Consider the following 26,067-nt stretch of genomic DNA (forward strand, 5'->3'; position numbering starts at 1 on the left):
TCCAGTTCAATCTTCCATCCAATTGAGAATCACTGCAATTGGAAAAGGCAGCAAGGAAGCTCGAGTTGAAGAGACAGGCAAAATTCCCTTGGACTGGCCAGCAGGAACAGCCATCCAGACAAGACACGGGCTATTGGCTGTCAAACCACGTTAGAAATGGTACGATACACATCAAACAGTAATATCTATCACAAAGCTGAGTGCATGACCCACTTCAGAAAGAGCTGATCCTTTCATTTCCACCTAGGAGTGATCCTGCAAGTGGACACCGTACCTTAGTACCATGACTTAGGAGATACCTCTGTGCAAGCCATGGCTAAAGATGGAGGGGAGGAACCCATAGCCCATGAACAGGAAGATGACTTTCTGGTGGATGGTGATCAGTCGAAAAGGGAGCAGGGAGTGGGACAGCAACATGTGTACCCAGACCCCTGGAAGAGTAAGCACTTTACTATTTGCATGTATTTGCTTCCTTTCTGGTGCCAGTGTTACTTTTAACGTCCTTACCTCTTTCCACAGCCTCTCCTCCAGTTGAATCGGACTGCTAATATCAGCCTTCAAAGCTGCAGAGTCAATTCCCTAAACCTCCCATCAACCTACTTGTATCCCACATCCACAGGCTAGAGCAGAGGGAACAGAGGCAAGAGAACAGCCATCAGCCTCTCTTCCCATATTTTGTTTTCTAGACAGATATTATGCAGATTATTATCATATGAAAGTTGAGGCAAGAAGACATTTGCTGTATGCAGGGGAAGGACAAGAGTTAGAGCTGGCATGTTGGATATATTGATATATTGCATCAGCTTGTTGCATTTTTTGCCTTTTGCACTGAAGATGTGCCTTTTTCTTTTCTTTTTTTTTTTTTTTTTTTTTTTGTGGCTCGCACGCTATGGTCTCTGATCCTCTGGTCCTATTCCAGTGTTGCTACACAATTGCATGTCTTGGCTCCTACAGTCATCACTTCTTATGGTTTGCAGTAAAAGGAAGATGCAGAAGTCTTAAATGTACTTCCTCAATAACAGGAAGTGGTCTTACCTTCCACATTTTTGCTGAAACTCTTTAGCTGGGGGGAGAAAAAGGCAATCAGTCCACTGTAAAGGGTCTAAAATCAGTTTCCATGCCTGTGTTTCATATGAAACAGAAAGGACATATAATTTAGTAATACCTTTTTCCAAATCACATATGAATGATAGAAATAACTATATTTCTCAAAGTGCAGGAGCTTCATTTCTCTACACAGTACACTGTGCTTATTCCTACAAGTTTTTTGAGAAATACAGGATTAGATATTGAGTTAAGAAATAAAAGTTAGATGTTCTTGTTCAGTTTTGTTTTATTAGCACAAGAAGCTTTCTTATGTATTGAGAAAACACACTGCAGGCTGGTGAAGCTAGTACAAGGAACAAATTCTGGGAAAAATAAACCAAAATTGTTATTAACAAAACTACAACTCTTAAATTTCCCAAACCTCGTTTTAGCTTTCATTATCTCAGTGACTCTCTCAACTTTAACCACACCCCAAGTATTTGAATGTAATCACCTCTAAATAAAACAGACAAAACTCAGTTGTTTCTAACCAAGGTGGAACATGCCAATTATGCTTAACTGGCCAAATCTAAAGATTCCTCTTAGAAGCTGCCAATTAACCCTTCTCCACAACTTTTATCATTATACAAAGTTGCCTCTTCATCCCCCACAAAACAGAAGAAAGTATCCACAAAACCCAGCAGTCTCAGCAATGAAACAGAAATCAAGTGTAAGTGCTGCTAGGTCTGTACTTGTTGCCATTGTGCTAAGCAAAACATTTGTCTGTACATATGAATGACATCAAACTCTGCTGACAGAGGCTAAAACAAACCTTCCTAGTTTTACATAGAAAATATATAGGTTTATGTAGGTAAAAATTTTTCATCTCCTGTGAATCAGGCTATCTCATTCCACATGAACTCAGTAAGAAAGTGATAAAAACCCATCAGCTATGTTAAGAACATGTTCTGCTTCTACCTTTACCCTGATAATGACATGAAAATATTTAACATTTGTTTTAATCAGATTAAAAACAATACATAAACTGTAAAGATTATATTTTATATGTCACCAGTGTCACCTATTAAAAATAGGAAGGATTTTAAAGATGTGGCTTGCTTATTGCTTGTGATACTATTTTCATTGAGTAAGATAAGCAAATCTGTGATTATGCTGTTTTGACCAGGAGAGGGAAAGCTAACAGAAACATGGACACTGATTCTAAGATTAATTAAAAAATCTTGGAAAAATAAACTTGTAACAAATTTGACCTAGAGGGTCGTCAGCTAGGCTTTGTCTGCAAGATCAGTCATAATCAAATTTGTTTTGAAAGTCCAAATAGACTATGGGTCAGCTTGGATGGAGAGGGTGGGTTTCTTATTTTATCCATTTCTGAAAGTTCATTGAAAAGAAGCATATGTAAACAGGAAAGCATCATTAGCTTTACATGCCTCCAAACTCTCCTGAGTATCTGCTCAAACAGCAACACTGTTGGGAATGCGATCTGGGGAAAGGTAGTAGTAAGGAAGCTTTTTGTTCTTGTTGCGCTCGGCGATGGCGTTGACGATCTCATCCAGATTCTTGCGGAATTTTGCCATGGCCTCTTTCACCGGCTTTTCCACGAAGTGTTCATCTGGGTACATGCCTAGAAACAGCTAATTGAAAAACAGCAAGAAATCAAGCTTTGAGAAAGCGAAGGCTATTCTGTTTCAACATTATGTCATCCAGCAGAACAACACCCAGAGCCTCACAAATGCTAGTATTAAAATAGTACTATCAATATTTAAGCTAGCCTACATTGGCACTGCCAATGAAAGATGCTGTGCCATCCTCTCTCCACCACTGGCTGCTTCTTTCCATCCCTGCATCTTTCTGCAGTGCTGGTTCAGGTGGTCTGTGTGGCATCTCCTACACCTGCAAGGAGCTGATCCACTCAAAAATAAGCACTTTTATTCAGTCTAGTGGTCAGCCAGATCAGCTTCCCAAATGAGATCTCTGCATAGGCACTCAAACATTTGTGCTGCTAAAGTAAAGGACAGCATAGGAGGGGAATTAACAGCCAGGGATGAAAAAGGAAGATGACTGCTTCTTTCAGTGGCAATGGAAGTTTCTGTTGACTTAAAACTGTCCTTCAAAGATCAACCTGACAGTTGCTTTAGTCAGCTTAGACTCTAAGGGTGCCCTGAATACTGTATTGCCAATATGCATACTGGCACATTACCTGCTTTAGGTAACTATTTCCCATGATACCAGCTGCCCAGCTGAAATCTGCTTTCTTCTTAAAGAGAAACTTCATTTGAAGTACCCTCTGCCCATCATTTTCCATTTAAGGACTTCAAAACACATCCTCCAGGCACAGCCCTTGGGTGAGACAGCCAAGTACCTACAATCTCATTTTACAACAGGGAAATGGCTATAGACCATGCTTGCAAAGCCTCCTGCAGGCTTATTGTGTTTGCACTCCACAACAGCCAGGCACAAGCCACAGCTGTAGTGCACATAGCACTGGGGCAGATTTTCCAAAGGGGCAGGATATGGGGACACTGGTGCTGTAGCTTCTCCACCAGTGCTGCTGGGGAAAGGAGTGGAGAAAACCCATGTGCCTCTGCACCCCTCTTCCTCCCACACCAGCATACTTACTCAGCAATGCCATGCTTGAGTTTAGAAACTTTAATTTTGGCTGAAAACCAGCCTCAGAGTAAAAATATGACTTCTTGCTCAGAGCTGATTTACACCAGGCAGAACGAGGGTAAACCCACACCACTGATATCCCTCCACAGAAAGGCAAACACGGTAAAGTAAAGAACAGAGCAGCACTACAATCTTGTGAGTCTGTGTGGTCTTGCCATGGCCCTTGTTGTCTCACCTATATTTCTACCATGTAGGGAAGGGAGGTCGACTTACTTCATTGTCCTGGAATTGGCTCAGGGCCCAGACAGCTCCAAGATGCCAACAAGAACGTCCCCTGTCTGGCAGACTCTCCACAATTTGCTCAATGGTGACTGTCCCCTTTTCTGTCGGAGGAGGGCGGCGCATTGTTGGTGGGGCATTGGGAATCCAGGAACACCAATCATACTGCACAACAAAGCAAGAGAGCACAGTGAAAAGCTACAGTGGCTGGTATTTAGGAACACTGCAAAGAAAATCAGGAGTCCCGATACCAGGGAGTTTGCTTCTGTAATATGAGCCTCTCAGAAAGAGAAGATATGAACTAAAGGACAGAGAGGTGCTCTAGAGAAGGTCTGAAGGAGACAAGGAAGTCCCAACTGCCTTTCTCAGGATCTCGCAAGGGAAAGAGTTGGATTGTCTAAATAGGAGTAGTTATTCTGCTAACCACATGCATGGGCCACATGGCCCAGATTCACCAGCCAGGCTAAGGACTTAGCTATTTTATTAAACAAAGATCTCTTCTGATAATCTGAGGCAACCTCTGATAAAAAAATCTATAATTGATAAAATCTCCTTTTCTCCAGTTCCTCTTTTCTGCAAAATTTGCTCTAAGAACATGCCCACAGTACTGTGGTCAGGCAGTAAGAGGGGCAAAGGATGCTGGTGCATCATGGAATATGGCATGTGGATGTGCCCATGGCGAGTGCCAGACTGGGAACTCAGAATCACTTCTGGCCAGCTTTAGTGTTTTGGGATGGTGATGTCTCATTTTGCCTCAGATATGAGCCCAAGTTTTGCCGCCATCTGAGATGTTGCACTTACCGTAACTCTTTCTTTTCCAAGCACTTTTTCATTACCTTCATACATATCCCCTGCCCTGCCTGAGGGAAAGTCCCATCTCAGCTGTGTGCCATGCTTACACTGTCCTCAATCTGTTCTCTCCAATGCATAGCCATTTCCTCCTACCCTCAGCCCTCTCTCTGCCATTTTTTTCCCCATGGCTGAAGACCCTTTTGCTGATGGGCTGAAGATCCTCTGCATGCCAAATTCCACCTCTCATTCTCTGAAGGCTCCCTGGTAAACCCTAATAGCCTGGACAATATTAAGAGATGGTTTCTTAGTGGTACTTGAACAGACAGGATTTCCTGAGGGGGAGGCTAGGAGATGTCTTAATCACTTGTAATGACAGGTTAGAAGTGAATAGTTGCAGAGGTGCCTGGTCACGGATGTGGCACAGGAATAGCGTGGGTTCGTTCGACACCTGGCTCTAGACCTGCTCCAGGGATCCTGAGCTGCAGGGATGGACAGGAGGGTCAACATGGAGAGTGATGTGGGATGTGTTTGGGAATAATTGCCATAGGAAAGATCGTCTCCCTGCTTATCTGTGAGATCATCCATGCCTGAAGCCAGAACATGTGACAAAAAAAAAAAAGCTCAAAGAATCATAGAATGTCTCAAGTTGAAAGGGACTTGTAAGGATCATTGAGTCCAATTCCCTGTTCCCTACAGGACTACCTAAAACTAAACCATATGACTAAGAGCATTGTCCATATGCTCCTTGAACTCTGACAGGCTTGACACCATGACCACTTCCCTGGGGAGCCTGTTCCAGTGACCAACCACCCACTCAGTGAAGAAACTCTGTGCAATACAGACTGACAAAGAGATTTTCTTCTGGCTGTGAAGTCTGCTTTCCAAAATGCTTTGATGTTGGAAGAAACAGCATTTGAAAGGCAAGCTGTTACTATAGTTTCAGGGTAGATATATGTCAGTAAAGGCAGGCAGGGATAACACAGGCTATCAGTATGTGACACATTAAACATCATAGAGGAAGCTCAAAGTTGCAAGTTGGCTTGCAAACTCAAGAAATGAGCAGCAATGCCTTTTCCATGCATTGGGAATATTAAGCACATTGGTGCTTTTGAATGACCACACATGAACAAAGCCTCGATCCTCACAGATGTATTGCTTCAAATTTCTATGTACATCAATGTATGTCAGAGGGAGCATCAATTTCAGTGTATGTCAGTGGGAGTTAAGTATCTAGATATCATTGAAGATCTGGACTTCTGTCCCACTGACTTCAATGAGGCTCTACCTTGTAGAGGCTTGTCTGTGCTGCTGCAGAAAGTGGAGGTCCTGCAGATGTGCAAGGCAGCTTTGAACTAGTTAACTCAGGACCCTTGATAAATGCTCCATCAGGCCAGCTAGATCTCTACTGCTGGAACTGAGCCGTTGGAAATAGGCAGCTGCACCAACTCAAAGACAGATGGTGTATGCAGCTACATGAACTGCAGTCACAGCACTGAGCTGCGCTGCAGATGTTCCCTAAACCACATCTGAGGAAGGGATGTATGCTGCTTTGGCACAGGCACACTGACAAATTAGCACAGCTTACAACAGCAACCCACAGTAGTCACCCATGCATGCATTCACAGCAAATGCAAAGTAAAGCCACTTAGCATAAGTCATTGCATTTCATTGCAGGATGTGCCACAGACTACCAGCACATATCATATCCAGGCAGTTCAGGGGATGTCTGGAAAGCATGGTAGCTAGACTGTGCACCTGAACCCTTCACCATTTCTGAAAGGGGTCTTAGCAACCCATTTAAACGCTTAAAAAAGTTGTTCCCCATAATAAAATCACTAAAACTAAAATATACAAGTTAGAATCCCTAAATTTGAGCTTTGGTACATATTTAGGACTCAAAATGCTTTTCTCAGCTTCCAAAATACTTCAGTTTCCACAGGCTTCATGGGGATTTGCAGATGGCTTTGCAGTTATTTTGATGAGAAGGAGTAATGTAATGTCTGTACATCTACCAAAAACCATTTCTCAGACTTTGCCCTGGTAGATGCACCTCCTAGCCCAGAAAGAAGAACAGTCTTCCCAGAAATTCCTACCTGACCAAAATTCACAGCTGCATGCTGGGCCGATGTGGTGAATATTATCACTGTGAGATATTCTGCTAGCTTCTCTCGTGTCCTGATCATCTTAGGAAACCCTAAATGAGGGAGAAGAAAAGCTTAAGTAACCCAGCTATGAAGTAACCCAGTGGTAACCAGCTACGCAAAAGGCATGAGTTAGAGGACTGTGCAGCAGTCAGGGAAGAGCAGGGAATTCTCTTTCTGAATCTTGCTGTGTGGTCTAACAGGAGCTACTCAACCTCTCTGTGTCTTGGCTGTCCAGCCGTGAAAAACGGAGTGATCCTGCCTTACCTCATACAGGTTTGTGAGGCATCACCACTGTTTGCAAAGTATGTGGCGTTTCTTAAGGGAAAAGCAAAAAATAATTACACCTTTAAAAAAACACTGTATCCTTGTCCTCTCACCCTACCTACACTGCAGCAAGGAACCCAGAGAGTCCACAGGGCAGGGGCCTCAGATGCTCTCTTTTTCTTCAGTCTGCAGTGCAAGCAGGGAAGGTTCATGCCAAGGAGCAAATGACCATGTGCTTGTATTTATAAAGGCCCAAAGCTCAGAGATCAAGTGCACTGTGAGGGCAAGTGCAGGGAGAGCTTATTTGCTGAAACGGGAAGTGAGGAAATGAGAACTTCTGAAAGAGAAACAACAGAATGAGGAACAGAAGTAGTTGCATCAAGCTGTCTTTGAAGGGGAATAATCAAATGGAGTTATACAAAGAAATAAGGGAATAGTCAGGGACTAGGGAAATATTTTGCTACCAAAGCACCCCCAAGCCTGTATCTCTCCTATCCCCACTACATCACATTCCTGTGCCATACTCCCTATCCCAGCCCAATGTGACCACAAGTCCCAGGATACCTAGAGACCTGTCAGCACCCTAGGGTGAGCTGCCCCTGCTCAGACTGCCTGTGCCAGCTGCTTCACATCTCCACCACCAACCTGATGCAGACGTGAACTCAACCTGAGAGGGGGAAGAGGCACATGGTAGCTCTGGCCAGCCACCAAGCCTGAAGAGGAGAGGATGCACCATCCCCTCCTGCGTCCTGCTATCCTAAGCACATTGTGCTCATCTTTAAAGGCGCTTGGCATGGTCCCAGTCAGAGCAGCCCTCCCAGGGCAGGAACGGAGACTGCAGGGCGGGGCCCAGGTGCAACAGCCTCCCTCATTTATCTTCCTTCCATCCTTTACAGACCCAGCCAAGACCCCCTGCTCTTTGGCCCAGCCCTTGGAGTGGCAGCAGTACAGACAGGGAAGCTGCAAGCCTGGCAGGTTTCCCCCTTTAGTGGCAGTCCTGCCACCAGTGGTGCTTAAGAGTGTCCCACCCCAGCTGTAGCCCTGGAAAGGGTCAGTACTTGTCCCATACAAAAATGCTTAGGTCAGGCATGAAGTTCCTACTAGCAGGCCATTCCTAAGCTTTTCCTAAGCGACAATTAGATAAGCAAAAATGATAGCAACTAGGTGTCCCCCAATCCTTTGCTTGTCCAGGCAGGTAGAGCCCAGGAGGCTGTTATACACCAGTGCATACTGGTAATGAGTGGAAACATCACAGTTTTGCCTGGAGCTCTCACACAAAAATATGCATGCATGCAATGCTAAAGCCATCTGCCCCAAATCACTGGCCAACAGGTGCTTCCAGATGGAAATCAAGTCAGGACAGTATGAAAAATCCCCACCCACCTGTATAAATTCCTAAAAACCTTCTTGGACAAAATGTGAGTGAAAGAAAAAAACATCTTTAGGGAAAGGCAGGAGAGTGTTAACTCAGGTGGGAAAATAGAGCCATGTTATGGGTGAGAGCTCCCACAGCCAAGCAATGGTTTACAAGAAATGAGAGGCAGTGAGAAAAGACAGAGCAAAAGAAAGTATTTCTTGGAAAGAATGATGAGTATCTTCTCTTGAAGAGAGAAGAACAGCTCAACGATGACACTGATGCTGAACAAATGCAAAGCGTAGCAATATACTCCTGGGGAGGTTCTTACTTGTTCTTATTTCATGCAAGGTTTGGAGGAGAGGATTCAAGGGGGTCTCGCTGCTCCTTGTGATTTCTATCAGTCTGCGCGGTGGTTCCAATAGCACATACAGACAGTCCCTCCCCTAATGCTTAAAGCATGAGCAGACAAGATCAAAGGACCAACCCCCAGTGTACAGAGAGATTACACGAGTTGCCCAAGATCATGGTGAGAATCTGTGGCAAAGGAAGGACCTGTCTCCTGAGGGAGGGAGGGCCTGATCCAGGGTCTCACCCATAAACCTGAGCATCTTTGGGCCAACAAGGGAGAGGGTCTCCAACAGTCCAAGGCATGCTGTGCATGCAGCATTGCTGTCAGCAGGGACTTGACAAGCTGCAGACCTGGCTGGGCCATCATACTTTACCTGAGGCCTTCACGCCCCTCATCCCATAGACGTAAATGTCTTTGACGAAGGCCTGGAGCTCCACATCCTCACACACCACCTCGTCACTCTCATAGTAGATTTGAATCACATCCTCTGCAAAACTGAAGACACAGTAACAAATGAACAAGACGAAACAAAAAGGAGAAAGCAAGCCTGTCATTCCCTGAAGACCTTCTACTGACCTTGCAGATGCTGCACGGGGAAAGAGAGAAGGGCAAGAACAGGTCTCAACACCCTCCTACCTCCTTCCCACAAGCAGTGGGAATGCACAGAGGCAACTTTGATTCATCTCTGACTGCAGCATCACTTCCTCCCCCAACAAAAAGATGCTGGACCACACTGCATCCCGTGAACAGTCCTGTATGCTTTATTCTCTTATTTGAGGCTTTGCTCCTGGCCAGACCTCTCTCATCACTTTTCTTCACTTAATACAGACTCCCCCAGCATATCCACATGGCTCTCACACTGGTAACAGCGATTCCCAAATTGTGATACTGGCATATCCCTAGTATGTGGGATACTCCAAAGCTGCTCCTGAATACCATTCAAATAGTTGATCTCCTTCTACCACACATCCTTTTCACAAAACCCAAGTGGCATACTCCAAAGCCCAGGACACTTCTCTTGGGGAGAAGAGGTCTAGAGATTTTTCCTACACCCACTGCATATAGCAGACATCTCCTCCCTGTTCAGTTCCTCTTCTCAGAATCCCTCTTTCTATAAAAGCTTCCCAGGCTAACTCACCTCAGAAAGAAAGGCTCTTGAAACACTAAGGTAATAGAAATAGTTCTGAAAGCAGTAAAAATAGGTAAGCCTGATTTCCTGAAGCTTTGCATTTCATGACTGAATGACTGGTTACCTGAGCTACGCTAAGATACTCTGTTAGCTCTGCAGGTGTCTATAATCTCTCGCTAAATATTTTGACAACAACCCAAAGGTTGAAACATTTGACTGCAGAAGCTGACTGATGGGATTAAGAACTGTTATCCAGTACAGATTTCTCCCCTAATAAGCTATCAATTTATTGCAATTTGTAGACCGTTACAAATCTGTCAATGTAGTTTCTACTAGCCAACCAGGTCAAGAGTTGCTATTGAGGCAGACAAACAACTGCAAAAAAACCAAGAGTTTAAGTAATTTTGGCTTCCAGAGGAAGCCAAAGGAAAAGAAAAACCCTGCAACATGCAGAGATAAAGCTGCCCTGCATGAGCTCTACATCCACCACCTGGCACCTGTGCCAAATGCATACAGAAGGTAATCCTTCTCTTACACAACGGCAGTATTTTAGACCCCCTTCCATGCAAATATAAATTAGTATGTGAACTGTGGATGAGGCTTTTTGGGTTGGAATATCTATCTGCAGTTAGATCAGAAATAAGAAGCTGACTATTAAAGAAGGGGTTTAAAAATTTGCCATGTGAGCCTCATTGTTTCTATAGGGACAACCTTATCAGCTTTCTTAAGTCTAGGCCACCTACCACATGTGAAGCAGTGCTGGGGATAGAAGTTATTTCATCAAAAGAGTGGAGACTGACACCCCTGCAGAGTGTAGGAGATTCATGGTGACTAGACACATGCATGACCGTGGGTTCATGAGTCAGGATATCACACACTCAAAAGAGTACTGCCCATGCCATTTATAAACCAAATTATTCATTTATGAAGGATTTCTCAGCTTGAGGCAGTGTAACACCTTCCTCCAGTTAGGTTAACATCCACAAACAGTCAAACTAAATTGAGTTTCCTAAGTACTATCTGGTATTTGAAAAGGCATCTCTCAATCAGCAAAGAAAACACAGGAAAGAGAATAGGGACAAAAACCGGACTACATCAAGAAAACAACCACAGAAAAGTTATAACTTCCTTTCCTCTCAAATGGGCACTAACAATTGCAGGAAACATTGCAAGATAACCCCTTGCCAAAACACAGAGAAAACACAGGAGACAAAGATGTACCCAACACTTTAAACATTATGCTTGCATTATAAACCCCTACTTTGTGTACATAAAAGATCTGATTTTTAATGAACATGCTTTTCAAAAGCCATGTGACCAGAAACAGCCGCATATTTAGCAAGCAACTTATGCCATGCAAAAATATGTTTGTTAAATGAAATGCCACTGTAGAATAAAAACCACATGAATCATTCCATTCTGAGGCAGTGTTTCATATCTGAAAAGGAGCCACATTGGTGTGGTTGAGCAGCATTGCAGTACCTCTCCTGACTCAGAATTGCTGCCTTTCCTGAAAAAACTTGGGCCTTGCAATTTTAAGGCATTTTAAGAAAGGTTTTGCTCAAATCAGTTAATGCCTAATTTATTGAGTTTCAAGACACAACTCGTATGCAAGCCAAGATTACATTTCCACTCCACAAGAACCTTGGTGAGCTCACGTGCCTGGCCCAGAGAGCTGGGTTCTCTCTTGGTTTGTGCATAGCTAAAACCAAAAAGCTAATTAAATTCCCTTTGCAGGGCTAAATTCCAACTCACTAAACTCTGTGAAATCCTATAGAAGAGTACATACTTATAAAGGGGCCTCTGAAATACAGAATGCAAGAAAACAGGGCTGAAAAAAGCAGGAATTAACAAGGGTGTGTGCTTGACTATATATTTCTCCTCAGATGAGATACGCTGGATTGAAAAGGCACCACGTGACTAAACAGCCCAGGTGCTGTTAACAAGGTTGTGATGAAGAGCAGAGTGATCAGAGAGAAAATGAAGTCGTGTCTCTGTGACAGTGACTTTATTAGCCATTTCTAGACCTATGGTCTCTTACCTCTTTATAGCCTCCCAAACTTTAATACCGTCATCCCGGTAATAGTAGTAGGGGACATCCTCTTTGCTGTCCATCCCTTTAGCTTTGATCTCCTCAGGGAAGCAGAGGGAGCTATAAGTCAGATCCTTCATTGCTTTCTGCACCATTTGTACATGTCCTCCTCCACCTGTAGCATTTGCCTGTAGGAAGAATGGCAAGACAGGAACAGTAGGAGATTATGTTCACATTTTGCTGAGACTGGCTTTCCAAATTCACAGATGCTATTCAAAATGCTGGTGAATCTGTTTTTCAAGGAGAAAACCACATCTTCACACAAAAAAAGTACCGAAGTGCAGAGGTCTACTGCAACTGTGCATTTTGACATCACAGATTTCATACCTCTCCCATGAATCACTGTTAATACCCACATTTTCTCCACAGGTACAGCATCTGCTTATAATGGAATAAAGTACAGCAACATCAAAGTATCAAACCCAAAGCACTTTCTGCCAGCCCTATGCTCCAGAACCAGCATATGTATGAAAGAAGGCAGCCACGAGTGCGTTAGAACAGGACTTTTGCTGAAACACCCATGGCTGCTACAGAGTGGTTTAGGAGAAAGTGTTTAGGGATGCAGGCTACTGTTAGCCATCCTGGGATTTAAGCCAGGAGATCAATCCCGCTGGGTGGTTACTGATGAGGATTGGCCAGAGTTTCAGTATACATTACTTTTGGAAAATGCAGCATGTCCACAACAAACAGGACTGCAAAACTCTTTAGATAATCACTGCACAAATGCTCCCAAATGTTGCTTTTCTATAGCATATGATGCTAGTGTTGTAGCAATAGTCAGCTTACACTTATAGTCTTCTGGTTGTGCATCTACATTGGAACCAACAAATTCTGGAACTCCAGGCTCCCCACTGGCAGTCCTTAGCCACACACTCATCCCACATGCACAGGGTACAGACATTATGCTTCTGTTCAAAGGGATGGGAGTGCCTGCCAGGTCTCCACAGTCAGCAGTGGAGTACAGAAGACAAGGAAGGTGCCTGGACTTAACCTCTCTTTTCTCCTTGGGTGAAAAACTCTGCAGCATGGATGCTATTTTTTGTCTGGTGCCAGAGGTGTAAGGAGGACAGAGTTGTCCTGAAACACAGGCTTCTTCTTTGAAAGGGCTTCTGAAACTTCCCCAAACTTCCCATTTGCTGCTAGCATCCTGTCACAGAGACTGCTGCATGCCAACCTGTTGCGGTTCCTAGATGCAGCATGCCATTTCTCGGGGAGCCAAGGGAGGAAGGGCTGGGCACATGTTAAATACCAGTGCAGTCAGGTTTAGATGTTCAGATTTGACCTAAAAGCTGCACCACGGTCCATGATATATGGCTATATTTCACTGACTCAGACAAAAGCTGAATTTTAATCCTAGCAGAAGCTGACTGATGGGATTAAGAACTGTTATCCAGTACAGATTTCTCTCCTAAGAGGCAGGCTGGAACCTACACCCACTATTTGTGGGTTTAGAAATCTATCTTACCTACATGTCTTTCTCTGATGCAAATTTCCTTTTGCAATCACAAATTCTTTTGCTCACCACCCTGCCCCAAGATGAATAATTGAGTACTTAAAAGAAATTGGGGACTTAACTGTGTGCATATATGTGCAGGGATGTATGTGCATATTATGTTACCTTGCACTCCTATACTCAAACCCCAAAGCCACATCAGCTATGAGTAAGTGAGATATTGACTCACTACTGACATTGACCAGTTCTGAATTGGCTACTTAGAGTTTAAAGATAACATCTTTAGCACACCATGGTATCAGTTCTGTGTGCCAGTTTCTCAGGTGATATTAGTTATGTTTGCCCCTTAGTAGAAAGGTAAAGAAACAAGGCAATATGTGATGGTTAAAGGAACCATACAGAATCATGAAGAATAATGAAGATTCACAAAGGGGATTACTTACCTTGTCAAAAAGGCCACATTCACAGATAAGCTGTTCTCGGGCTTTGGTATTGATGGCTATTGTGAACCGCATGTGTGGCACCAAGAGCTGTGAAATGGGATGAACAATGAAAGAAGGCAAACTCTCTGATTGAATTCAACAGCAATCAGGTGTAATGTTTGAAGTCCTGGAAGTTCTCCTGGCTTAGCTGTATGTTGCCTTGCAGGGCAGCCAGCCAAACTATCTCAGCTGAACTATCATCAGGACTTCCTTTTGCTTTGTCAAACTAATGCGATAACCTCCCTGACTCACATACATCCCTTCATGCAAGAACCAACCTTGAAGAGGGGATGTACAGCAGGCAGCTGCCGGAACATAGCTATGCTGAACACCTCTGAGACTAAGTGTGTCCGTAAGAGATGGGTCACTGTCTGGTGGATGTGGAAATCAGATGAGCGAACCCAAATTTTAGCTAGCAGCCAGTCATATGTGGCATCTGAAGGAAGGAATATGGGATTGTCTGGCCCAGGTTCTTGACCAAGCTGAAAGATATAAAAAGAATACAAACCCCCAAGTCATTCGTGTTTAAGGTGAGACAACAAGCAATGTGTCCCTTTAAAGACCCTGACAGTAAGCCCACCTGGATTGCAATGGGTACAATTTTATTCTCCAGATTCTTATACAGCAGACAGATGGGTGCAGCCAAGTACTGTATTGTGCACGGGTCTGTTTTATTGGCATCCACACCATCCAGCAGCTCGTAGTCCACAATGAAAATGTTTCCTTGCTGAGGGAGGGGGGGAAAAAAAGCATGATGTGGTTTAACACAGTGCAAGCAGCAAGGCTCAGAACAAAGACTGGGAAGTCTTGGCCAGAGGCTGGCTTGTGCCCTGTGGTTATGAGCGGCCACCAGCCCACCCCTTGCTCATGGTGGCTCAGGAATGATGCCATTGAGACAAGCAAGCACCTTTACACAAACTACCTGCCTTGCGTCTGCTGAGTCTGATTTGGCATTCATGCAGTGACACTAAGATGCAAACAAGTTTCACACTGCCAGCTGAAGAGACCCCCATGCTCATCATACAGACAAAAGCAAGGCACCATCCTTGCAAACCCTTCTTCAGTATGTTAGTTCAACTCTGCAGGTGACAACAGGGTAAGACCCTACCAGGAAAGGGAGAGGCACTTTTCCCCTCCGAGGCAGTCAGTCGATCCCTAACCTTTCAGTGGAAACCGCTGAAAAAGGACTGTTCACCTCCTGGCAACATCTCTTTGATTGGACCTAGAGAAAGGCATGGCCTGCAACTCCAGGACAGCAGGAGAAAACAGTCACCAGAAGTGTCGCCAGTCTGCAGAGACAACTGGCTTTGCCATGATCAACCATACAGCCTAAAGAGAGGAGATGTGGCTGAAGGTAGTTAGAACAGGGTTTGCAGGTTAGAGGATATGAGAAGGAACAGATGGAGTCCAACCTGACACAGAGCCGTACCTTCACTTCCTCCTCCAGGGTCAGGTTCCTCTCCAGACTGCATTCTACCATATCCATAGTCACTGGCAATTTCTTGGGTATCTCTGTGCATCTCCGAATCAGCACAGGATTGCATCCATTCAGGAACTGGTAGCCAAACATAAAATCTTCCTTCCAGTGCTGCATCACATATTCTAAAGGAAAACCAAGCCTGGAGTATCAATAACTGCACTGCATCAATATCCTACTGCATTGTAGGATTCCTCCTTTCCTCCCCACTTTTTGTTATACTGCACTGCAACTTTGACTAAAGAAAGTAGCAAGAAAAGGCTTCAAAAGGTGCCATAGAATTTTAAGAAAAATCACTTAAGTTAAATGGACAATATAATCTTTGCTTTTCACTTTGAGAAGAATTAAATTGATAATAATTTGTTTCTCCATGTACAGAAGCAATGAGGAGTAAAATATTCCACTCCTATGAAAAATACTCTCTCCATCTGCAGACCACCTTGTCAGGTCTTCCATGATATATTTAAATCTCACTCTTCACATTCTCAAGGTATACAATACAGAGAGATGAGTCCAGAAAAGATGGCACAGGCAGGAGAAGAGAAATACAGAGCAATGTGAGTAGGGAAAGAACAGCAGTGGCTGGAGTAGTTCTCTTAGGTGGAGCTGGGTGAGGGACACCTGGGAAAGGGGTCTGAATTTGACTCAGTAAAACTGCTCATTTGTTCTTTTGCTTGTTTAACATTTCTTTTCCTCTGTTTATTTTCCAATTGCTAATGTAAACCCAGATTAACATCTCTTCTTAATAAAATATAGTTTGGGGTACTCCATCTCTTTACTGTTAAATATGTAGTACCACTGGATGTTTCCCACAATTGCAGTGTTCTGTTTCATACTGTCATGTCGCAACTTCAGCCTACAAATTCAGAGTCAGAAAAAACATGATTAAATGTGAAAAATCCCATTGGTGTCTTCAGGGGAAAAATGAAGCAAGTATAGTTTTCCACTGATGCCTATTTTCAGACAAGGGAGAACTTTTTCTGAAAGCAATTTATTTTTCTTCAAAGAGTGAAAGGATGAAAAAGATAGGCCTGAAGGAATACAGTAATAATTAAAAAAAAGGTCTCAAAACTCACAATGCTTTCTAACAGAGCGGAAAAAAGTTAAGTTTACTTAAAGTTGACCTTTACATCATCTCTGTCAATTGCATAATGAGTCTGGAGCTGTATCTGAAGTCTACACCAAGCAAAAAATGACTCATCACCTTGGACAGAAACTTCATGACTGAAAAACGCCTTGAATGATGTTCTCCATTAGCCTTGTTTCTGCCAAGGCTTGCAAATAAGCAGATTCAGAATTGCATTAACGTAACTGAGACTGATGCTTAACGTTTAAAACTCACAGAATTGGAGCTTTCCTCATGAGTACGGAAATGTTATTAATTAAATTAATTGTAGATCATATCTAATTCTTGTATTAAAAGTTTTAGGAAGCAATCTTATTAAGTGTAAAAAATTGCTGTAATTAGTTTTTAATAGCTCTGGCCACCTTGTGTGCTTTATTTTATATCCAAGACCGCAGAAATTACTCTTATTTCTGTTAACTGGTCCTTAGGCAGCCCGAAGAGGAGCAAAACTTCAGAGCAGAAGGAACTCTGCGGAGTCTGAACAGGCTATTCACACACATTTGTGGAGCCACACACTGTGTATCTATTATATCCAATATTATGGTAAAATAAAGTAAAATAATGTAATCATGGGCTATAGTGGAAGATTGGGTCTGGCTCACTAATCAAAAGCTTCCCAGCCCTGCTTTACAGAACTGACACCACGAACTTCAAAACCCATGTCTGTCTGCAATTCTTTCAGTGCATTTTCAAGCAACTGCTAGGATTTCCACATTGAAAAGGGTTAAAGAAATTTTATCTTTGATATGTTAATACTACATCAATGGAGTTTTTAACAGTATGAAAGATACTGCAGAAACTGAATGGCCCTGAATACAAAAGTGAAACTCACACTCTTAGAGAGGGATTTTTGTCTTCTAGTAAGAAGATGCAAGTATAAAATGGAAAGCACAGCAGGACATGTAATGCAGTATGCACAACTAATTCTGACACATTTTTTAAAAGAGATGACATTTTGGATAAATGCCACAAGCCTTTTCAGGCCTAGCTCATGCTAATTTCCCGTAAGAATCACTGTTCCTCAGGTTGTAGTCTGACAGCCTGTCCTGGCTGCAGCAGGACCAAGTGAAGAAGTTACAGCTCTCAGGTCATCCCCAGCTCTTTGCAACCCATCCCCAGATCTACTGGCCTAACAACATGGGCTTTCATGCCTGAAATGAATTCTGTCAAAATGACCCCCGTTGGGAAAAATTTCCCACTGAAAAGCATTTGAGCTGCCCCATATATCATTACACAAATGGCCCATGAGAACTGACTGAGGGGAGCTACAGGTGAGGTTATGACAGCAGAACTGAGGTAGTGGTACCCTTCCCTTGTTGGGACAGGGTCAACAAGCCAGGACTATTATCAGTAGTACAAACAGGACTGAGCACATCGCTGGGATGTTAGGCAACAGACTTGGATCTAGCCTGTGTAATAGGCAAGAGTGGTCACCCTTGTACTTGCCTTTAGCAGAAAACATTTCCAAACATACCTCTTTGGAGATTTTCCATGTATTTAGATGGCTGAAGTGGGACACACACAACCAAACTTTCAAAAATGCTATAAAAGATAATATGCTCTGAAAAGCGCTCCCACTAAGCTATCTCTAGGTTTAGATGCAAGATACTTATGAAAATTTATCCTATGAGACTTGCACATATCTGCAAATACATTTCTAAAAGCCAAAAGGGACTAAGATGCCCAACTGGCCTGACCTCCAGTATAGCTCAGGACAGGGAAGACCACTGAGCGATTCCCAGTAATTTTAGTTTGTGTGAGGTCCCAGTTTCAGTTTTTGGTCTTGCAGGCTGCTGGTGTGATCAGCAGTCTGAGATTACACTTTATTTATGAAAAATCATAGGAGAGCAGAAGTGCGGGTCAGCCACTTGCATTCTAATCAGATATGTACAAGACAACTAATTAGTCATTCTATGATGCAAACATGAGCAAATGCTGACAAACCCACCAGAGATTGTGTTGCTGATTCTGACAAAGATCCTCTCAAAATCTGCAAAATCACTCCAGGAGGACTGGAACATGTGCATGAAACGGTTGACATAAAGATTCTCCATCCTAAAAATAAAACAAAACATGTCTGAAAAAAATAATCTCCAGCTTCCTCAATACTCTTCCCCATTCTTTTCCACCCTTTTATATACCTGCACACAATAAATTTTTCAGTGGTGGAATGTGAGATCGGTCACCCTACAGAATTAAATTTGGTGACTGTACCTTTACACACAAGCCTGAAAGGCATCTCAAGTGCCCAGTCCCTGCTATTGCATTTACTGAACTCCATTCTAGAGTTGTTCTAGGCAGTCTACAATGGCAGTGCTTTAAGACCTATGTCATATAAAAACTACAGTCAGAAAAACTAGTGCTTCACACATTGTCAGTAGTTAGCATCAGCTGAGAGTGCCAAGATCATTATTAGCACCAGTTCAGAAAGGAGCATGGTGACACAAAGAGATCGAGTGATTTGCACAAAGCCCGAACAAACATAACCCAGGATCAGTCCAGCCAGTATTGCTAAACAGAGAACAGCTCCTGTAAGTATCTCCACGACCAAGGCCATACTGGATCCCACACAGCGTGAGGCCTGAGTTTTGAGAGCTTTCTATTTGCTCAAGTAAATAGAGGTTAATGCTGGTTAAACTTGATGCTCATCTCTAACCTCAGGAATCAAGTCACTTGGTTGCAGACATCACATGAACATGGGGGGCTGGGAGCCGGAAACATCTGACTTAAAGTGCTAATTCAGCAAAGTATTCTATCTACAACAGTCAAGCAAGTTCACCTCATATGAGATGACAAGTCCTAAATTGTTACATAATGCTAAACTGTTTTTATTAAATAGAAATCATTTATTTTGACTAGAAAGCAAATAATGAATTTGAAAAAGAAAGCTGGCTTTCCACGAACACTTCCACTAACACTAACAAATGCACAAAGAAAAGCACACACATCGCACAAAGAAAAGCAAGACAGATAACGGAGTAAAGAAGGGTCACAGTGTTGCAGGAAATCCTCCCAAACAGAATTTGAGGGAGGAAGAATCTCAGGAGGGTGGATTTATAATCAGTAAACTTAGACTAAGGCACCTTAAAAAGAACTGGATTAGAAGTGACTGAAGAGGACCAAAAGCCTGGAAGAACAGCAAGTGGTAATCTGGAGGAGGACTCCAGACCAGCATGACCATAACCCAGACAAAGGAGCTGCTTCTGCACTGAGCCCACACAGGGTGCCTGTAGAATGGACTGTTTCCACTGCTGCAGATGGCAGTCAAGGTTAAGAGGTGCCTGGAGGCATGTTAGGGAGTAAACCTCACGCAACTGTCTAGCCTGGAACAGGAGATGGCCTCTCCAGAGGTCTCTTCACACCTGACAGGGACAAAGAATGATCATACAGGGATCAAAGAGAGGGTAACTACTGGGCAGGACTTTCTGGATACACACTAGGTGTCTGAATCACAGATGAACTTCAAGAGGAAGCATGACCTTGACCAGAAGTTTAAGTGATTTTAAACAACATAACTCAGTAGCTTGAGAGGAGTTACTTGAGACTGTCTCATTTGAGAGTTTCCACTAAAGGTCTTGTAGAGCCTCTGCCCTCCTTCAGAACTGCTCTGAGATTAGGAAACACTAGGCACATGAACCAGTATGTACTGCTCCTCTCCTGCCCAGGGCACTCTTCCTGCCTGGGGCTATTAGTCTGATCAAACCAAGCAGCAGGCACAGCACCTGGGATCTAGTCACAAACCTGCTACGGTTTGACCTGCTAAAGGCTAGGCATACATTCATTCTCAGATGTTTCAAAGATTACTTCCTAAAGGAAGCAGACTTTCACATTTCCTACCTTGGAACAAAATTCCAAAGGACTTAGGAAATAAAAGCCTGTTTTCCCCAAGAAATCAAGTACTTCTCAGATGTCTCTGGCATATACTAGAAACCAGAGCAAGGGAAAAATGGCACAGACTTGCTTGTAGAACTTAATCTGCCCAAATGCAAGACTAGTCCAAAATAGCTACGCAAGCCTGAGTTTCTGGCACAGAATCCAGGATAAGGGTTTCCATTTAGTGTAAGTCACATCAGCACCAGAAACCTTCAGGATTATCCCCACCTACACATGATTAATCCTGTAAACTTAAAGAATTATCCACTGCCAACAGCATCTAAAGATCCAACCTTGCAACAGCAGAGGGAATCTCTGAGACATATCTCCTTTGTAAATTCAGTTTTGCATGTCCCAAGCAAAAGGGCTTTCCCCTCCCCTCTTCCACTACCCCTTAAGTCTAATATAACTCTCACAGCTCTCATATTTTTCCTTAAATGTGCTCGCTGCCCACTGCTATACCTGCCCTTGGATTTCCAAACACACCTTCCTGTCTTCCTTCCTACTGCACTCAAACTGAAGGAAGATCCCACGCCTTCCCCTATGTGTCTCCACTCCATTCATGCAGATAGTTGCCCCAAGCTCCCAAAGCACAACAGGGTAGCTAGATAACGGCTATCAGACTCATTCTCCAAAGCTTTTCACGGTTCACCCAACCAAAGACATAGGTCTGGATTTTCAGCCAAATGTGCCAAGCAAGAAGAATTCTTGTTCCTTGGAAAAATCTCTTTTGTGTCATATCAGTTCTCCAGAATAGCAGGCTATCTTCAATAAAGTTTCAGGTTCCTACTTCATGGGGATGTGCCCTTACAGCCAATGACAAAAATAGATGTTCCTGCATTCTGTTGAATTGTTTGCAAATTTCACTTAGCTGCCACTCAGAATCTCTGACAATATGCTACTGACTGGCAGGATGGGATTGCTAGAAAGGGAACATAGCCTCCAAATTGGTTATGTTTACTAATGGCAAATTAGTCATCTCCAGCTTTCAGATGCTGCTGCTCCCGCATTACTCAGATCTCCTAAATGAGCTGGGAAACAGCTGTTTCGCACTGGTTAACACCATGCAAGAAGCAACAGCTCTTGGAAAACACAGGATTTGTAAGTTTGGAATACCATGCCATTGCTAGGGTAACAAGAGAAGATCCCAATGATCCTGCATGGGCTTTGCATATTTTCACACCTCTTCTCTTCCCTTAAAGGAGTTATTCCTTGTGTGTTCTGAGCTAGACTGTTTCCTGAAGCTGGGCCAAGAGAAGAGCTGCACAATGTTTGCTTTCTTGCCTTGCTTGGAACCTTGTCTTGGTTTTGCCACAGTTTTATTCACAACAGCACAACACAACAACTATGATGGTTTTTTGCCTTTTTCAGGATGGCCTCACCCCGACTCTGTTTCATGGTGAACAGGTTGTATTGTTGTCCCACCTGACTGAATCTTAGAAGACTTCACAGATATGCATGAGGTCTTCTCCCAGCACTTTCTGGGAGGTAAAGAAAGTGAAATTATCAAATTTGATAATTTGATAAATTCAAATTGATAATCTAACTTATCAGTTTGCACACAGAGGGAAGATAAACTAAGAATTAGAGACTGGCAGTGGTAATCTGGCCTGCATTGTATTCAAGTCCCAATTACAGATCAAGAATGATCTCTTCTGGCCTTATAAAAAATTTGACTTGCCCTTTAAACAACACTATGTAAACTTCCACAGTTTTCTTTCTTATTTTTCTTGCCTTTTTTTTTTAAATTTATTTTCCCAAAGAACTATTTCTGATGGCCATTATCAAGTTCATTATCTGCTGACTAAAAGGCCCCTGCAGGGCTGGGTTTTAATACCTGTCTGTGGAAGAGGAACATCAGAGTCTAGGGTTTTCCAAGGATCTATGGTCAAGGCCCCAGATTCTTTAAAACTTCTTACAGCTTTAAGAATCCACTGAATATTAAAGGACTACTTGAGGGTTAAGGTATTTCATGAGGTGAGAAGGGACCTCAAATTCTGGCTCACATTAAAGATGAGAGATTTGGTTCTTCGGAAGTCTAAACATAGATATGAAGTTGAGGCAACACATGTGCCATTGGGTAAGCTTGGGGGGCAGGAAGTGCCTGTCTGTCTTTTGTACCATTAACTCCTTGTGTGATCCCACAGCCACTTCTCTGGCATAAGAGCTAGTACTGCATTAAAAAGCTACAAAAGCAAGCACTCTTCAGCCTGTTCCATTATTCTCCTAACATCCTAGTTTGCATGAGATAGAAAGCTAGAGACCCCTGGTCTTCAAAGCTATTCAGCTGCCTTACTCTAATTAGCTCTGAAAGATCCAGGTCCACCTGGCCATATGTGCTGTGGAAACACACCCATCACCCTGTTCACACCTGCTGGAGATTTATTCTGCTGAAAAAAAAGAAGAAAGATTTGCTAATGTTACAAGGCATCATTCCATTGTGAAAAACAGATCCCAGTGACGGGGAGAGAGGAGGGAGGGAGAAGTCCAGAGCAGAGCTAATACAGCCAGAAAAAACATGTGTTCTTTGAAGCTTCCAATTTTCCAAACTAGAAAACAAGCAGGTGGATTCTCTCAGAACAAGCCATGCAGTTTAACTCTGTGTTGGTAGTGAAATTCAGCATAAAAGTAACACTAAGAATGCTCTGACATATAAGGTTTCTGCCACCATCAATTGCCCAGATGGACTCAGATAAGCAAGTATTCACTCTTATTAGCAGCTCTAAGTTTCTCAGTATGGCTATTAAACTCCCTAGTTCTCACCAACTTGTGCTTGATGACATAATCTCTACCTGATCACCCAAGTAACGGGAGGAACACCTTTCCAAAACATGAAGAGACCAGCACATTAACAGAGTCACAGATGTAGAAGTTGTGGGTCATCTTGGACCAGCCTTGTCTCATCTCAGACTATCCCACCATCTGATAGTATGGTGGGTTGTCTGAGATAGTGTGATGTGACCTGGGCATGTGAGACAGATCAGAAGGGGACTCACAGGCCAGAGGGGTCCTATTTGCCTCATTAATCCTGTATTATTTCAAAGAGCTCTGCAGGATTGATTATCCAGGCTTATCCAATGGCCAGGACTCTGTTTTTTTCAATGACATGATACATGCAAGTGGGCGGATGGTGACTTTGTTGCCCCAAGCAGATTATACTCAGATGTGGTTAACTGATGAGCTGCTCAGAACAGCTTTTCTTCAACAGGATCTCAAGGGTGCATTGATACCATCTTCTTTTGGTATGCAACTGAAACGCTTAATTATTGCAAATAGTCAAGTAGAGAAGTATCTCTAGGGGGCGACTCTGAGAACTAAGTCAAAAGCCTAAGATATCCTGTGCCAATAGTCCTTCTTCCTATGCTTTTCACCAGTTCCTCCTCCATCCGTCTACAGCCAAAACAGTGTCTAATGAGAGTGCAGAGGCTCAGTCAGTTCCCAACGTGAAAATTTTAAAATATTGATATTTTAAAAAAAAAAAAATCCCTTCAAATTCTTTCCTACTTCGATTGACTGCAGATCCAGCTGGGAGAAAAGAATCCAATTGTGAGATTTCAGTGAAACCTAAAAGATGATCAGATCCTTACCCTGCCCCAAAATAGATTTTGCAAAACTCCTACAGTTCCACAAACACTTACGCTTTAGAGTAGTTCAGAATGAAGTCAACTCCTTTCTCATTGTCAAACTGGATGTCACGAGGCAGGTCACTGTGAGAATGGGCGTCGATGCTCAGGGGAAAGCCCGGATGCCACTCCTTCCAGCTGAGAAAGCAAGAGAGGTTGGATTAACCATACAACCTTACTAGCATGAGAGCTGTGTCATTCCTTTACCTACACTGCTTCTGTGGCTCAACTCTATAAAGTTAATTTGTGGCAGACTCATTTGGGCCAAAAATAGTGACTTGTACCACACCAATACCTACCAGTACCCTACAGAACCCTGAAGTACAATGGAAGGCACCTACCTGGCCACCTACCTTCACAACACTTGAAGCAACTTAATATCTGTGATATTTCCAAACACTTGTCACATTTGGTTGAAATTGGCAGTAGCTTCAAATGTATTGGGAGGGGAGGGGACAGAGAGACAGACAGCTGCCCAATGCACACTCATTCTTGGGGCTCCATTTTTTGCAGAACTGAGATACAGCAGCTAAAAGTACTCAGTCATGTATTTAGGTTCCTCCAAAAGGCAACTCTCAGAGATGCTGACAGTCTTGATTCAGCTCCTCAGAACAGCCTTACCTCCTAATGGTCACAGCACACATTCTCTGCCGTGTATGTTCTTGCACTGTGCCCCATTTTTACTTCAAAACAAAAGAAGGGGATTTGTAAGAATACTGTTTCAATGGTGTTTCCAAACTGCCCACCACATGCAGACTGCATTGTGTGTTATCAGTTATGCATCTGAATTGTAAATAGCTGTTTCCCTGGAATTACAAATGGTTTTGCCTTCCTTTTTGCATACGTAAATAAAATTTTGTGCCATGCCTCTTTTTGAACTATATTTTCCTCTGCTCTATTTCCCATAATTTGTAAGTAAGATCCTTTCTTAGTCAAATGATATCAACAACTCATGTACCAAGCCTCAATCCATCAATTCAGAATGGACCCTCTGTCCTTCTGATCCTTACTCTCATGATAAGGAGATGCAAGTGCAAGAAACTTTTGTTATTTTAACACAGAGTATGTCTCTAGGTAAAGGAAATGTCTAATGCCTTCTGGAGATACCCATTGATAAAAGATAGCATTTTCTCACTGTGACCTTGATTAGGAAAAAAAGACTACGACAGTGTAAAGGTGGGTGTCAGAGCTGTGTTCTGATAGCACATTCCAGTCCACTCAAACACAGCCAGAACTTCCACTGCACCCCAGTGCAGGAAACAATGAAAACTAGCCTACTGCAGCAGCCAAAAAGCTCCGGTAAGAGCTGACATGTTCGGATCATGTTCCAAAACTGGAGTATTGCTTGTAAAAGGCAAATGAAATCTGCCTTCAAATCTTCCTTGAAAGTACAACTGTGTGCCAGAGGGCCCACACAGAGACTGTACCAGTGAATTCCAACTTAAGCCTTCCAGATAACTTGAATCCCAGATAAGCCCATCTCATAATGCCACTTGCACCAGGATGATCATCACTTACAGTGAATTCCATCTAAGTAAAACCATATATAGCCAACATAGTAACTGATGCTTTTTCTTCTCCAGCATTCCAGTAACTAGAGTAATATGATAATCTGAACATACTCTGCCAAACTCTGACCTAAAGAGAACAGGCCCCAGACCTTCTGAGGAGCTATAGGAAACTCACCGGTACATTTTTTGACGGGTCTCAAGCTCTTTGCGTCTGTGCTGTTTGAGAATCTGGGTCTTGTCATCCCGGGGGAGCTTTGCTGTGAAACAGAGGAAAGAGACAGGTTTATGAAGTTCCTCTACCTATGTCTGCCCAGATCTTGAGAAGGAGAGCAAAGTTGCCAAACCTTCAAACTTCTGATCTATACCTTTACAAAGTTTCTGTGGGAAATGCTTACATGATCCAATTTAGTACCTCAAATAGAAACACAGGTCCCTTCCACAGAGAATCTGTGGAAGGAG

General features: G+C 43.1%; 1 protein-coding gene across 1 annotated transcript in view; it reads right to left on the bottom strand.

Annotated features, from left to right (window-relative positions):
* Positions 1-1,299: 1,299 nt before the first annotated feature.
* Positions 1,300-26,067, bottom strand: part of ALOX5 (arachidonate 5-lipoxygenase) — a 34,764-nt gene continuing 9,996 nt past the window's right edge. The window contains exons 3-14 of the mRNA XM_049810969.1: positions 25,784-25,865; positions 24,113-24,235; positions 18,550-18,656; positions 15,428-15,600; positions 14,579-14,725; positions 14,277-14,480; positions 13,960-14,046; positions 12,013-12,191; positions 9,216-9,337; positions 6,822-6,922; positions 3,931-4,101; positions 1,300-2,681 (exon numbers count right to left, since the gene is read on the bottom strand). Coding sequence (XP_049666926.1) covers positions 2,502-2,681; positions 3,931-4,101; positions 6,822-6,922; positions 9,216-9,337; positions 12,013-12,191; positions 13,960-14,046; positions 14,277-14,480; positions 14,579-14,725; positions 15,428-15,600; positions 18,550-18,656; positions 24,113-24,235; positions 25,784-25,865 — 1,676 coding nt within the window. The 3' untranslated portion in view covers positions 1,300-2,501. The remainder of the gene's footprint in view (positions 2,682-3,930; positions 4,102-6,821; positions 6,923-9,215; positions 9,338-12,012; positions 12,192-13,959; positions 14,047-14,276; positions 14,481-14,578; positions 14,726-15,427; positions 15,601-18,549; positions 18,657-24,112; positions 24,236-25,783; positions 25,866-26,067) is intronic.

Source organism: Accipiter gentilis, chromosome 9 (assembly GCF_929443795.1).
Source record: "Accipiter gentilis chromosome 9, bAccGen1.1, whole genome shotgun sequence".
Classification (NCBI taxonomy): domain Eukaryota; kingdom Metazoa; phylum Chordata; class Aves; order Accipitriformes; family Accipitridae; genus Astur; species Astur gentilis.